The sequence below is a fragment of the Sciurus carolinensis genome, chromosome 7 (assembly GCF_902686445.1).
Source record: "Sciurus carolinensis chromosome 7, mSciCar1.2, whole genome shotgun sequence".
Taxonomy (NCBI): Eukaryota; Metazoa; Chordata; class Mammalia; order Rodentia; family Sciuridae; genus Sciurus; species Sciurus carolinensis.
The window spans coordinates 129,315,928-129,328,882 of record NC_062219.1 but is presented as its reverse complement, the minus strand read 5'-3'; the positions used below and the strand labels follow the sequence as shown (position 1 = coordinate 129,328,882).

Sequence of the window (12,955 nt, the reverse complement as noted above, 5' to 3'; positions counted from 1 at the left end):
GTCAGGACATGAGGCAGCAGGCAAAACAGGACACAGGAGTCACCTTTCCCTGACCCTCCCCATCTCTCTGACTTATGCCTGGATTTCTCTCTGAGCAGGTGCAAACCTCCACCTACACTTTCCCAAGTAAAAGGACAGCCCTTCCTCAAGTCAGAAGACTCGACTGCAATCTTTGTAACGTGCTTATTCTGCACTTACTGGAGATCACCCACATTCGTTTAGTTTGGTCATCACGTCTTTTTAACAGCAGATGATTTGTAACTTGAATCAAATCCCCAGTTAAACTCCTTTCCTGTTGCACAAACTAGCAGGCAGGCTCTGATGTTCATGATCCTACATCTAAAGGGGCCCCAGGGAACACAGTTCTGGGTCTTAAATCTGGTGAGAGCAGGACACAGCTTTTACAAGGATTCATGTACCTCCCAAGGGTGTAAAAATGCAATTTTTGCATTTCTAAACAAAATTAAAAAGTGACCAACAAAAATGCTACTTACTGCACCAGCGTTTGAGTCAGCGTTTTCCTGCTGTGACCAAATGACCTGACCAGCACAACCATGGAGGAGGAAGAGTTTATTTGAGGGCTCACAGACTCAGAGGTCTTAATGCATAGATGGTTGTCTCCATTCCTCGGGGCTCGAGGGGATGCACAATCTCATGGCAGAAGAGTGTGGCAGAGGGAAGCAGCTCACATCATCAGGAAGCAGAAGGACTCCACTCTCCAGATATAAAAGATATACCCAAAGCCACGCGCTGATTCCCACCTCCTCCAGCCACACCCACCTACTCAGTTACCACTGTTCATCCCTAACAGGGGTTAAATCACTCATTGTATTCAGACTCTTAGAACACCATCATCCATCCTTTGAACTTTCATGCATAGTCTCACACCTGAGCTTTTGAGGGACACTCATATCCAAACCATAACAGCCAGGGACAATTAATTATTATTTTATTTCACTTTGTGTTTAGCCTTAAACCCATCACAAGAACCTGAGTGCCTGAAGCCCCTGCCCACCTGGGTTTTCTCTCACAACTAGGGAGGTGACTCAGGTGACTCTTCCATTTGTGGCACAGGACTTTGACCTCTGTCGTGTGCCTGGGGTGCCTGTAGGTAGTGAGGACACACTCACACAGGACAGAGGAAGTCCAGGGACCAGGAGTCCACCTCCCAGGCCAGTCCAGGCTGCTCTCGGTTCTGAAGGGACAATGCTGCCCTCCCCTGTGGGGAGCCTTCCTTGTCTAGCAGAATCAGGCTTGGCTGAGCCATGGGACACAGAGGCATGACTCTCAGGTGCTGGCAACCATGAGAGACTGCTCCAGATCACTGCGGAGTAGGTGGTCCCTGTGTGAGTTGTTAGCATCAGTGGACATGCTAGTTCCCTAAGCAAATATCTCCCCCAGCTCCACCCCATCCTGATCCTTACAGAAGCAGCCCATCCCAGTCCCAGCACCTTTACCTGTGGGACTACAAATGAAGTTGAAGGTGGGTCTTCTCATTTTTGGAGGCCAGATCTGGCATTAAGCAATCTGTCACATGCCCTTCCATTTGAAGAGTATTGGTTCTGTGTTTATTGATCACGTAAGTTTATTAGTTCTTAATTCATCCCTGGCACCATCATGCTCGGAAAGAAACTCTCCCAGTCATCCACGTGGGATGTGGAAAACCCCCACACTCCACTCTCACCCCAGCCCTATGTCCACATTCATTTCCATCCCTCTGCACCAGGGGTAGCACATGCCCCTTGAGGGTAGAATGAACACTGGACAGGAGGACTCACACAAGAGCCCCAAGGGACTTGTAAGGCAGGGTGGGTTTGATCAGGGTTTGGGATCCCATCAAGTTGTCCAGTCATGTTTATTACTTAATGTAGAAATACTAAAGCAACAACCATGGCAAAGACCTTGAGCTGCTGAAGCAAACAGTTTGAGCAGGGGGTCTGTCCAGTCCACATCCATGCTTGGGACTCTCAGAAAGCAGAGTCCCAAGGACTGTCATCTATTATTTTTCTGAGTGTAAAGAAGGACTGAGGAAGAAGGGAAGTGACTCATTCCATTCCTCAGAATCTGCTTCGTGTGGATCACAGCATGGAGCTTTGGAAAACATCGGAGAAGTCGAGAGATATTGAAGCACTAGGTACAAATGATGGGCTAGTTGTTGACTGTCTCACTGCACACTATTCTACTAAAATAATCAACTTTTAATTAAGACTGAGGTCACCTCTGAGCCCAAGAATTGCAGTAATTGTGGAGGGAGAGGGAAAGTGGTCCTTCAGGGACTGAGGTTCTGCAGGGCTTTGCTTCTCCCTGACAGGTGTCAACTGTGACACCTGGAGTCCTGGTGGTGGCTCATGGGAGGCAAGATCTCCACTAAGCCAGAGGGTACAAATAGGACCTGGGAAGCTGCCCCTTGACAGAAGGACCAGCGCAGAGCTTGTGTGCAGCACAGTCATCAAGGTGAGTGGGTCTGATTTGACCTGAGTTTCTAGTTTGCTCACAGGCACATGTGACAGTCCCTCAGCAGCACAGATCTTCCTCTGTCTGACTGAGCAAGGGGGTTGCTGAGAGGTCTGAGCCCCCCGGGTCTTTCCTCTTCTCGTGTATCTGAAGGTAGCACCTGGGCCAGGAAGAAGAAGGGGCCGTTTACAGCTGAGGTCCCTGTAGATGTGCAGGAGCTTCTTTATCCCTGTGTACAGGGTGTGGATTCATTGAGAGCTCTGCGGTGGGTCCTGAAGACAGGAAGACAGAAGTGCTGTCAGGCATCTGGGAAAACTCAGACTTCCTCAGCCTCCATTTGCCCAGCTTTATGACTCTGTCAGCTCTTCAGTTTTCACGTAAGTTTGGACACCAATTTCTCCAGACACCATTTTAGCTCCTGCATTACATTGGTGTGACCTGAAGTGCATGGCATTGGCTGTTTGGAAGTGTCCCTTCTGCTGCCTTAGTGAACTCTGTGTGTGCAAGTCAGTTTCACTACATGCCTCTTGTTACAGGTTCAATGAAAAACAACATTCATTTAAAATCAGTTCCTCTTGTGAGAATTTGTGCTGATTTTTCAGTCTGTTACTGTAGTTCAAGGCTTCACGCTTTTAACTTAGCCCAGTACTATGCAGCAGGGGAGTAGTAAATTTTCTTGAGTTTCTTGAAAGAACTGGGCATAGGATGGACGTGCTCACTGGTCTAACCAGTTAGGTGTGGTTCCAGATGGGGCATTATAAGCCCACCTAATCACTGAAAAAGACCCTCAAAGAGGAGCATTCCTCATTTCTTTTAGGGACCCTCCTTTGCTGCATCCCCTGGTTATCTGATTTTCTGAGAAAAGACTGGTTTCTCGAAGCCTTTGCCTGATTATCTCTAACTGCTGCTATTCTATCTGCAAGGTTAGACAGCTTGATTTCCTATTGAAAATCAAAAATACAACAGATTATTTGTAAAAAGTGAAATCATAAAGTCATTTTAGTGTTCAAAAGTTTATAAATATAAAGGTATTGTCATCGAAGATAGAAAACTTGCAAATGTAAAAGTATAGTAGGAGTTTTTTTTTTATGATAAGTGACACCCCCCTTTTCTTTTGGTCCTGGGATGTGAACCCAGAAGTGCTTTCCCACTGAGCTACATCTCCAGATCACCTCCACCTTTTTTTTTATTGCAAACAAATGGGATATATGTTGTTTTTCTGTTTGTACATGGAGTAAAGGCATACCATTTGTGTAATTATAAATTTACATAAATTTACATACATAGTTTGATTCATTCTGTTATTTTTTCCCTTCCCCGCCACCCCTCCCACGCCTCCCACCCCTCTTTTCCCTGTATACAGTCCTTCCTTCCTCCATTCTTACCACCCTCCTTAACCCTAAACCTAAACATAACCCTAACCCTAACACTAACCCCTCCCACCCCCCATTATGTGTCACCATCCGTTTATCAGCGAGATCATTCGTCCTTTGGTTTCTTGAGATTGGCTTATATCACTTAGCATGATATTCTCCAATGTCATCCATTTGCCTGCAAATGCCATAATTTTATCATTCTATATGGAGGAGTAATATTCCATTGTATATATATACTACAGTTTCTTTATCCATTCATCCATTGATGGAAATCGAGGTTGGTTCCACAATTTGGCTATTGTGAATTGAGCAGCTATGAACATTGATGTGGCTGTATCTCTGAAGTATGCTGATTTTAAGTCCTTTAGGTATAGACCAAGGAGTGGGATAGCTGGGACAAATGGTGGTTCCATTCCAAGCTTTCTGAGGACTCTAATTGGAGTTTCTTAGATGAACAAAAATGAGAGTTAGAAAAGAATATAAAACAAAATGAAAGACGATATGGATTTTGTAACTAGCTGAAATTACAAGATGTTAAAGACATTGAAGCAACATCATTCTAAAAGTACCTGTGTATAAGGCTTGGGGATGGTAGTCAGACCCAACATCAGCTCCTGACTCTTGGGATTAAATAACTGAGAATATGTTAAAATGAAAAAGGAGAGAGAGAAATTCTTGCTTGAGGAATTGGGGTTTTGTGCATTTGCACACAGGTTGAACACAGGAAGGATATTATGAATTTAATGATTAGATTGGTTTGTTAATATGAAATTTTGAAAACATTCTGGGTTGAAAGTTCAGACATTTGAATTTTAGTGTTCAAGATGTCATCTGAAACTACATAGAATGATGTATAAAGAGTGACACAAGAACAATAATAGGTCTTGGGAAAAATATCAGCACCATTACATAAACCCTGACTATCCCTACAGTCTATAAAATTGCTGATACAAAACACATTTTCAGATACAGATCATCATCACTGTTGCTTCCTTCAGAAATGTGTTGCTGCATCCAAGTTTTTCTGCCTATGAAGTAAGCAATGGTTTTGAATCTTACCAAGGGAATAATCTTCATATTTGCAACAGGACTTGGCATTGTGGGGAACATCTTTGTCCTTGTGAACTATATGTGTTTGTTTAGAAGCACTATGAAATCTGTGCAGCTTATTCTCATCCATTTGGCTTTTACAAATACAATAACACTTGTGACAAAAGGAATCACAAGGACAATATCCATTTTTCTGTTAATAAATCTCATGGATACTGCAGGCTGTAAGATTTTGATTTACCTCAGTAGGGTGACCCGTGGCCTGTCCATCAGCACCACCAGTCTCCTCACGGTGGTCCAGGCCATCACCATCAGTCCCAGAGCCTCCAGATGGAGGTGGATGCAGCCCAGGTCTGCATGGCACATCCTTCCCTTGTTGCTCTTCTTCTGGATACTCAATGCCTTGATAAGCATAAATTTACCATTTTATATAAAACATATCAGCAGCCTGAACACATCAACTATCAGTAAAAACAATGATTACTGTTATTTTGAATCAGAAAACACGATAATCAGATGGATTTTTATTGTTCTCATGGTTCTTCGTGATGCTGTGCTCCAGGGTGTCATGGGCTGGGCCAGTGGCCACATGGTCTTCCTCCTCCACAAGCACCACCAGCATGTCATCTACCTGCAGACCTCCAAGCTCCTCTACAGAACTCCCCCTGAGATGAAGGCTGCTCAAAGTGTTCTCCTTCTGATGCTCTGTTTTCTCTTCTTCTATTGGACAGATTGTTTTACTTCTTTACATTTAACTTTCTCATTAGGGACAGATTCCATTGCAATAGGTCTTCATGAATTTCTCACCATTGGTTATGCAATTGTGAGCCCATTTTTGCAGATTCACAGAGATGGTCACTTTGCTACTTGTTGGTTTGCTCAGTGAGTGAGAAAGATTTGGAGAAAATACCTATTTCATTGATCCTTTAAGTACTTTTGAAAGAACTCTAAATTCTGTTATACTGTATTTTAAACAGAATTAAAGCAAAGCAGCTTTGATATTCTGGTTTTAATTTCAATAAAATCCTGGTGTCCTGCAGCCTAGAGCTGACCCCGAAGTCAGAGAAACCTGTAGCGATTCAGAAATCTCTGCTGTAAGTTGTCCTCAGCTGGTGACTCTGATCCTGGCCTTTGTGAGACCTGCTTTTCACCAGCACTGCTCCAGTAGGGAGCAGGATAACCATTATGTACATTATACTAAATTGATAGTGCTGGCCCTTTGGTCCAAGAATTCCATTTCTTGGACCCAATCCAAAAATATACTTGCTTTTTGAGAATTATAGTGGGAAAAACCTACATTCCACTGTTGATTACTTCAGAAACACCACTTACATACTAGCTAAAAGAGTACTTTTTGTTATTTGAAAATACAGGAATGTCCTTTCTTAGAAAGGGATTATGGAATTTACAAAAGAATGGTGAGCTCAAACAACAAGGGCTAATCCTGTCTCCATGGCAGCTAAGAATTGTTTTGTAATCCTAAATAATAAATGAAGCACCATCAACTATTTTTCAAAATGAGCTCATCAGAAATGTGACTGCTATAGCATGTGTTCTACCTGATACCTGTGTGGGTTGGTTCTGATCTAAGAATATAAGAGCTCCATATACTGGAGTTCTCCAGACCCCAGACACCATGATACACTTGTGAGATCAAACATGTCTGTGGGTCAAGCTGTTCTGAGCACTGGCCATCTGCACAACACAGGGTGAGTCCAAGGTGTGTTGCCTGGCAGATGGGGATCAATAGTCCCACTGTGTTGAAGAATTCTGGTCCTGTAAAGAGGGGAGATTCACCACAGGTTCCCTCTAGGACATGGGGCTCTCTTCATACTGTTGTCATGGCTGTGGTGAAAGGCATGTCCTCAGGACCCACTAATTTGAGGGAGAAGACTTGACTTGCTAAGCCATCAATCCATTCCAGGTTTCCTCAGACCTGGATGATTCCCTCTAGGAGATGCTAAAGGGCCTACCCAACTTCAACAGTTGAACCCTATGCCTTTAAGAATCCACTCTCACACACATCTCCACCTGAAATAGCAAGCATGCAATGAACTCTTTCTAAATTATTTACTGTAGCATACACAGTTTTGCTCTAAATTCTATCTTGCTTTGAAATCTATTCCACGATTTTATGACCCCTATAGCATCCTGATCTACCACAATCCTGTTGATCATAATTTGATGACTAATTTCATAAACTCTTAAGGAAATTTTCCTCCTTCATCTCTGGACCTGACTGAAGCCTAAGCCTATAAATCTAGTGAAATTACAGGAAATATGATGGATAACAGCATGTTTAACAACCACATAGACATGACAAAAATTTAAATGTAGAAAGTTCAATTGGAGAAGTGTTCCAACTTATTAAGAATTTAAATAGCACAAGAATTTTAAAAGGGAAGTGAGAATTTCATAGATCAGAAGATATCTAGGAAATGTTTGCAAAGAACACAGCATTGTATTTTATTGAGGTCTCATTTCAAACAAACTTTAAGTAATTAGTAATAAGATAACCAAAAAAATTGAGTGAGTACTAATGGAGAAATGCTGGGTGTCTGTTAGTACAGAACTGGTATCCTTGTGGGGAAGTATAGGCACAGTTGTTATCTTTAGTGTTACTTATTCCAATGTATCTTGATGTATTTAATAGTGGAATAAAATGATGAATGGAATCTGTTTAAAACATTCTTGTGTGGCGGGAGAGGAAGGAGAGGGTACACCTGAAAGGGGGTCAGCAGGTGACAGCTGAAGCTGAGTGTTGGATTGTGGTCCAGGTAGTGCACTCTGCTTCTCTGTCTGAATGTGTGCTTCACGTTTTCCATCATGAACAACAAAGGCACACAGCCATGTTCTGGAAGCCTGGGCCATGAAGGGGCACAGCTTCCCTGGTCCTGCAGGGACCTGACAGAAGAGCTTGATGCAGAAATGAAGCTCCAGGAGAATGAGAGGTCAGAAGAGCTGGAAGACCAGGTGAAGGAAGCCACCACACCACCACCTCCACCCTCCAGGTACACCTGCAGAAATCACATCTAATCATGATTTCTTAATTTATTTTTATTTTATATGTTTTGATTGACACACAAGATTTGTAAATTTGTGAGGTATAATCCATGCACACATTGATAGTGACATAGAGTAATTAGCATTCGCACCACTTTATATTTTTTTGCTCTTTTTGTTTGCTGTTCTTGTTTGTTGTGGTCCCACGGATGGAACTTAGGTCTCACCTCTAGATAAGCAGGTCGAACACTGAGCCACACCCAGGTCTACCTCACCATTTCCTCATGGTGAGTACATTGTGTGCGATGTGCACGGACATGGAGGACATTACGTTAAGTGAAATAAGTCAGACAGAGAACCACAAACCCTGTGTGGTCTCACTCATAAGTGAATCTAAAAAGCCATGGTTGTTTAAGAATGGACAAGAGCCTTTGGGCCTATGGAGCTGTTTCAACTTCCTCCACATGGGAGCTGTGGTTCCTGTCCCATCCACAGAATCAGGACCATGAGACTGTGGCCCAGAGAGCTTTCCAGTCTCCACCTTCAATTTCTCCTACCCTCCTGTGAACAGAGCACAGCACTGCCTCACCCTCAGTCCACGCTCATTCTGAAGTCTCCCAGCCCTCAAGTGCACACAGGCTGCCTGGAGCAGGGTCCCAGCTGGCAGGCATTCAGGGAGAGCAGGGGCACTGTAGGTGGGCAGCTCACCTGCAGCACTGGTCATCAGTCTGCAGAGCTGCTTCTGCTCCTGAGGCGCCCTGTGGTCCACAACCAGTCTGAGCAGCAGCTCACACAGCAGGAGAACCTGCAGGTTGATGGAGCAGAATGTTGATAGGACACAGGCAGCTGGTTTTCAGGTCAGTGTGAAGCACAGGAAGGTTCAAGAAATGGCTCTTTCTCCAAAGAATATTCCGAAGGTCATGGGAGAAGTCCTGGGGTGGTCATCATCATCACCAGACTCTGGGCTCAGAGTGGTCATCTGTGTTGGCTGTCTCTTCCAGGGAATTCACTGTGAGCTCCACGGACTCTTACCTCTTCTTCCTCCCTCTTTAATAAACAGTGATGGGGAAACTAGGCAGCTACATGCCAAAGGACAGAGTTGATTGAAACTTATCTGTCTTAAATATAAGGCACCCAGCTCTATTCAAAACCAAGGGGAAAGTTCTTGGCAATGATTTTAGAAATGGGACCAAAAGCATAGGCCACAATAAAACAAATTAAAATTGGTACTACAGCACGTGAAAACGTTTCTTCACATCAAGAGAAACAACCAAAATTATGAAAAGACACAGTGGGAGAGAAAACGTGAAAACCTTGGCTAGCTTCCAAGCTCTGTAAGGAACTCAACTGCAAATAAAGCAGGTAATTCCATTTAAAAATGGGCAAAGTACCTGAGTAGATATTTTCTCAAAGAAGACCTGCAAATGGCCAAAGCAATATGAAAATGTTTGTTCTTTGAAAAGAATTTGGAACAAATATTTAGCTAATACTCTGAACTTTATAATAGAACCAATGTAAATAGGAAAAAAATTGAATTTTTGTGGTATAAAAATTCCAATTACCCTCCTAATTGGACAGAGGTATCAAATACCAGTATACATATAAATAAGAAATAATAAATTGAGAAACCACCTTGTCCATTTGCACTGGAGAATCTGGATCCCTCAAGAATTAGAAATGACATGCTCTCCTCCCTTCCCTGCCCCTCCTTCCCTCCCCTGCACTCTACTCACCTCTCCAGTCTCTGTGTATTTTTCCACCAGTCTCTTAGTACCTTATTAAACTGATGTTCTATGTGACAAATGCTACTTTAAATGCTATGAACTTTTTGAAACCAAATCCTCCTTTAGGAGTGTGCTACATATCAAAAGAACAATAGCTAAATGAGGTAAATCTGAGGAATATCCGTAAAATTTTGTGACATTTGAAAATAAATACCATAAATGCAAGCACACTCTTACTTAACAAGAAAAAGGAGAAAAAGAAAAAAAAAAAACAAGGTAAATAAGGGCCACCGTGAGTGGTGGGAAGAGGTAAAGGATGTTGAAGGAGTGCTAAGGAACTTGGGACAGAGAACTTCTGGAATCTCCAAACAGCAACCAGGAGGGTAGGATTCTCACAGGTGCTGCCACTGACCTGTGCCAGAGGTTACCGCACCCGCAGCCCATGGTGGCTCAGGCAGGTGCTGTGTAGATGTGCAGACCTGTCTCCCCAGGGATGAGCCACAGTTCAGCAGGAGACTGTGCCCCAGGGTCTTGGCCACCACACCTGTGCTAGGAGGCCTGTTGAGGGACTCTTGTGGCCCTGGCACCTGTGCACCGCAGGGGAGGTCGGTACCTCAACACTGAGTCCAGAGTTGCAGATGAGATCCCCACCCAGTCGGGTTCTCATACGTGGGAATCAGGTCAGGACAGGCACTGGAAGCTCACGGGGTCTGAGTAGAGGAAGTTTAAGGTCCACCTGGTGCTTCAGGAACCTTGCCTCCTGCTCCCACCCCACATGGGCTTGGAAGCCAGGTGTAAGGAAAAATGCAGTTCAGCTTGGGACCTGTGTTAGCTCCAGCCTTTCCGTTGGAACTGGCCATCTGTACGCCCGTCTCAGATGCGGCTCAACAATAGTTCCCAGAAAATCCAAGATGGACACAGGGCCTCATGCAAGAGACTTCATTTTGCGGACGACTAGCGCGTCAGCTCCAGGGTTGAAAAGGAGGGAAAAGAGAAAGATGGTGTGGACGCTTCTCCCAGATATTGGAATCTCCCGGTCTGGAACCAATAGTGGAAGAGAATACTTGCAAGCTGACTGATCAACCAATAGCTAGCTAGCATGTTCAGACTGAAAAGCTAGGATGTAATGTGGGAAGCAGGAAATGGCTGTAGCATAGGCCGGAAATTCCTGCAACATAAGAAGTGGGCGAAGCAACTTTATCACAGACTGACAAGTGGTCGGGAGGCGGGAAAAATGGTTGCACCTGAAAAGGCGGGGAATTGGCTTTGTATTACACCAGGGATTCTATTTCTCTCCAGATGCCTTGCTAACGCCTCAATACAGTCCCTCCAGGAGAGGCTGACTCAGGAAGAGGGAGGCAGAGCCATTTCACCTCCATTTGTCTCACCAGAATCAATGCAGTGTGCATAGCCGACACACATGGCCAAGTCCGAGGAAGTCCAGTGAATCCTGCACCTGGGGAAGGAGCGCTGACCTTGAAGAAGTACACGTTTTCTCCAGATGAGAGGTGGGGGTGCCCCAGTCTGAGCCAGGGGACTGGGCAGGGGTGGTGAGGCCAGTGGCCTTGGAGGGTAGAAAGAACTCCCAGTGCCCATGCTGGTTCTCATGTTTCCTCATCTCAGGTCCACTACCGGGCTCAGAGATGGTTTCATTGTTAAAAACTGCCCAGTTATTCAAACAGAACAACTGAAGGAATATTACAACACTGAGAACATTAGAATCACATGTTAATATTTTATTGCACCTTATAATTTGGTACATCTTGAGACACATATTTATGAATGTGAATATAAATAGGTATATATACATATCTTTATCTCTGTATGTGTGTATGCACATTTATCCCTGCTCATCCTTTCTTTCTTAGTTCCTCTTGAGTTTGAAGATCAACTACTAGCAACTTATTATGAAGCTAATTATTTTGGTGCTCAAATAGCTTAGGTTTTGTCATTGGTAGCAGCTTCAAGCTGGGTCTGTGTGTCCTAGATACAGGTCCTTTTGCGTCAATTGTGTTCACTCATGTTTTGTGTTCTTAGTTCCTTACCTTGTGGAAAGTGTCTTCTGCTTATCTCGTCACTTGTGTACTCTGCCCATTGTTCTGAGGAGTGCTGGCCCCTTCCTGAGTTGTGTTTTCGTAGGGTTCTGGGTGTGAGGTGCAATTGTGGCTTCTAGGGCACATTTAACCATTTAAGCAGACACAGCTCATAAATGTACCTTCTTTGCACATGTACACACAGATCACCTACGTATGTACACACATTGCTCACGTTCATTTACTCTAGGACTTGGTTGCAGACCACCCTCTGCTCATAAGCTCACCTGCAACATCCTCTCTTCTCTCCTCCTTTGCATGTTCCATGTTTCTTCTTCTCATTTAGTGCCAAAGCTCCTTAAAATTTAACATATTCGCTCATTTGTTCTAATCTATGACCTTCTAAAATTTGTTCTAAATTTTTAATTTAAAATCAAAATAAAATCCTTGCAGTGGGGTCATTCTTAGAATGTGATATGACGGTATATTCAACTGGATACTGTTCATTATGAACCCCTGCAAGAGTACAAAAGGGCTTGAAAGAGTAGTGCTGTCTTTGGAGACAAACTAGATTAATGGAGGTATATGAGAAATATTCATTTTTTCTTTATTTATTTTCTGATTTGTTAATTATGTGAACACATTTTAGGAACTGAATCAAAAATTATGTTGAACACAATTTTCACCCTGTTTCAAAATATCATTTACCTTTAAGTACCTGGTGCTATCAGTCTCTGTTTTGAGAAACTCAAAATATTATGGTACTTAAATAAAGGAAGACTTTGCAAAGGACCCAATCAATAAATGGGCCAAGGAACTAGAACAGACACTTTACAGAAAAAGACATACAGTCAATTAATCAATATATGAAAAAGTGTTCAACATCTCTAGTAATTAGAGAAATGCAAATTAAAACAATTCTAAGATTTCATCTTACTCCAATTACAATGGCTATTATCAAGAACACAAACAATAGTAGATGTTGGCATGGATGTGGGGAAAAAGACACACTTTTACATTGCTGGTGGAGTTGCAAATTGGTGCGGCCACTCGGGAAAGCAGCATGGAGAATCCTCAGAAAATATGGAGTGGACCCACATTTTGACCCAGTTATTCCAATCCTTGTTTTATACCCAAAGGACTTAAAATCCTCAAACTACAGTAACACAGTCACATCAATGTTGATAGCAGCTCAGTTCACAATAGCTAGATTGTGGAATCAACCTAGATGTCCTTCAACAGACAAATGGATAAAGAAAATGGTGAATATATACACAATGTAATATTATTCAGTCATAAAGAAGAATAATATTAT

The 12,955-nt window shown here is 43.1% G+C and overlaps 1 protein-coding gene across 1 annotated transcript; it reads left to right on the top strand.

The window, feature by feature from the left end:
- Nucleotides 1-4,848: 4,848 nt before the first annotated feature.
- LOC124989404 (vomeronasal type-1 receptor 4-like) lies at nucleotides 4,849-8,715 on the top strand. The gene is made up of 4 exons (XM_047559268.1): nucleotides 4,849-5,762; nucleotides 5,921-5,974; nucleotides 7,781-7,891; nucleotides 8,379-8,715. The coding sequence occupies exons 1-4, from the start codon at nucleotides 4,873-4,875 to the stop codon at nucleotides 8,713-8,715; spliced, it is 1,392 nt and encodes a 463-aa protein (XP_047415224.1). The 5' UTR covers nucleotides 4,849-4,872.
- The last annotated feature ends 4,240 nt before the right edge of the window (nucleotides 8,716-12,955 follow it).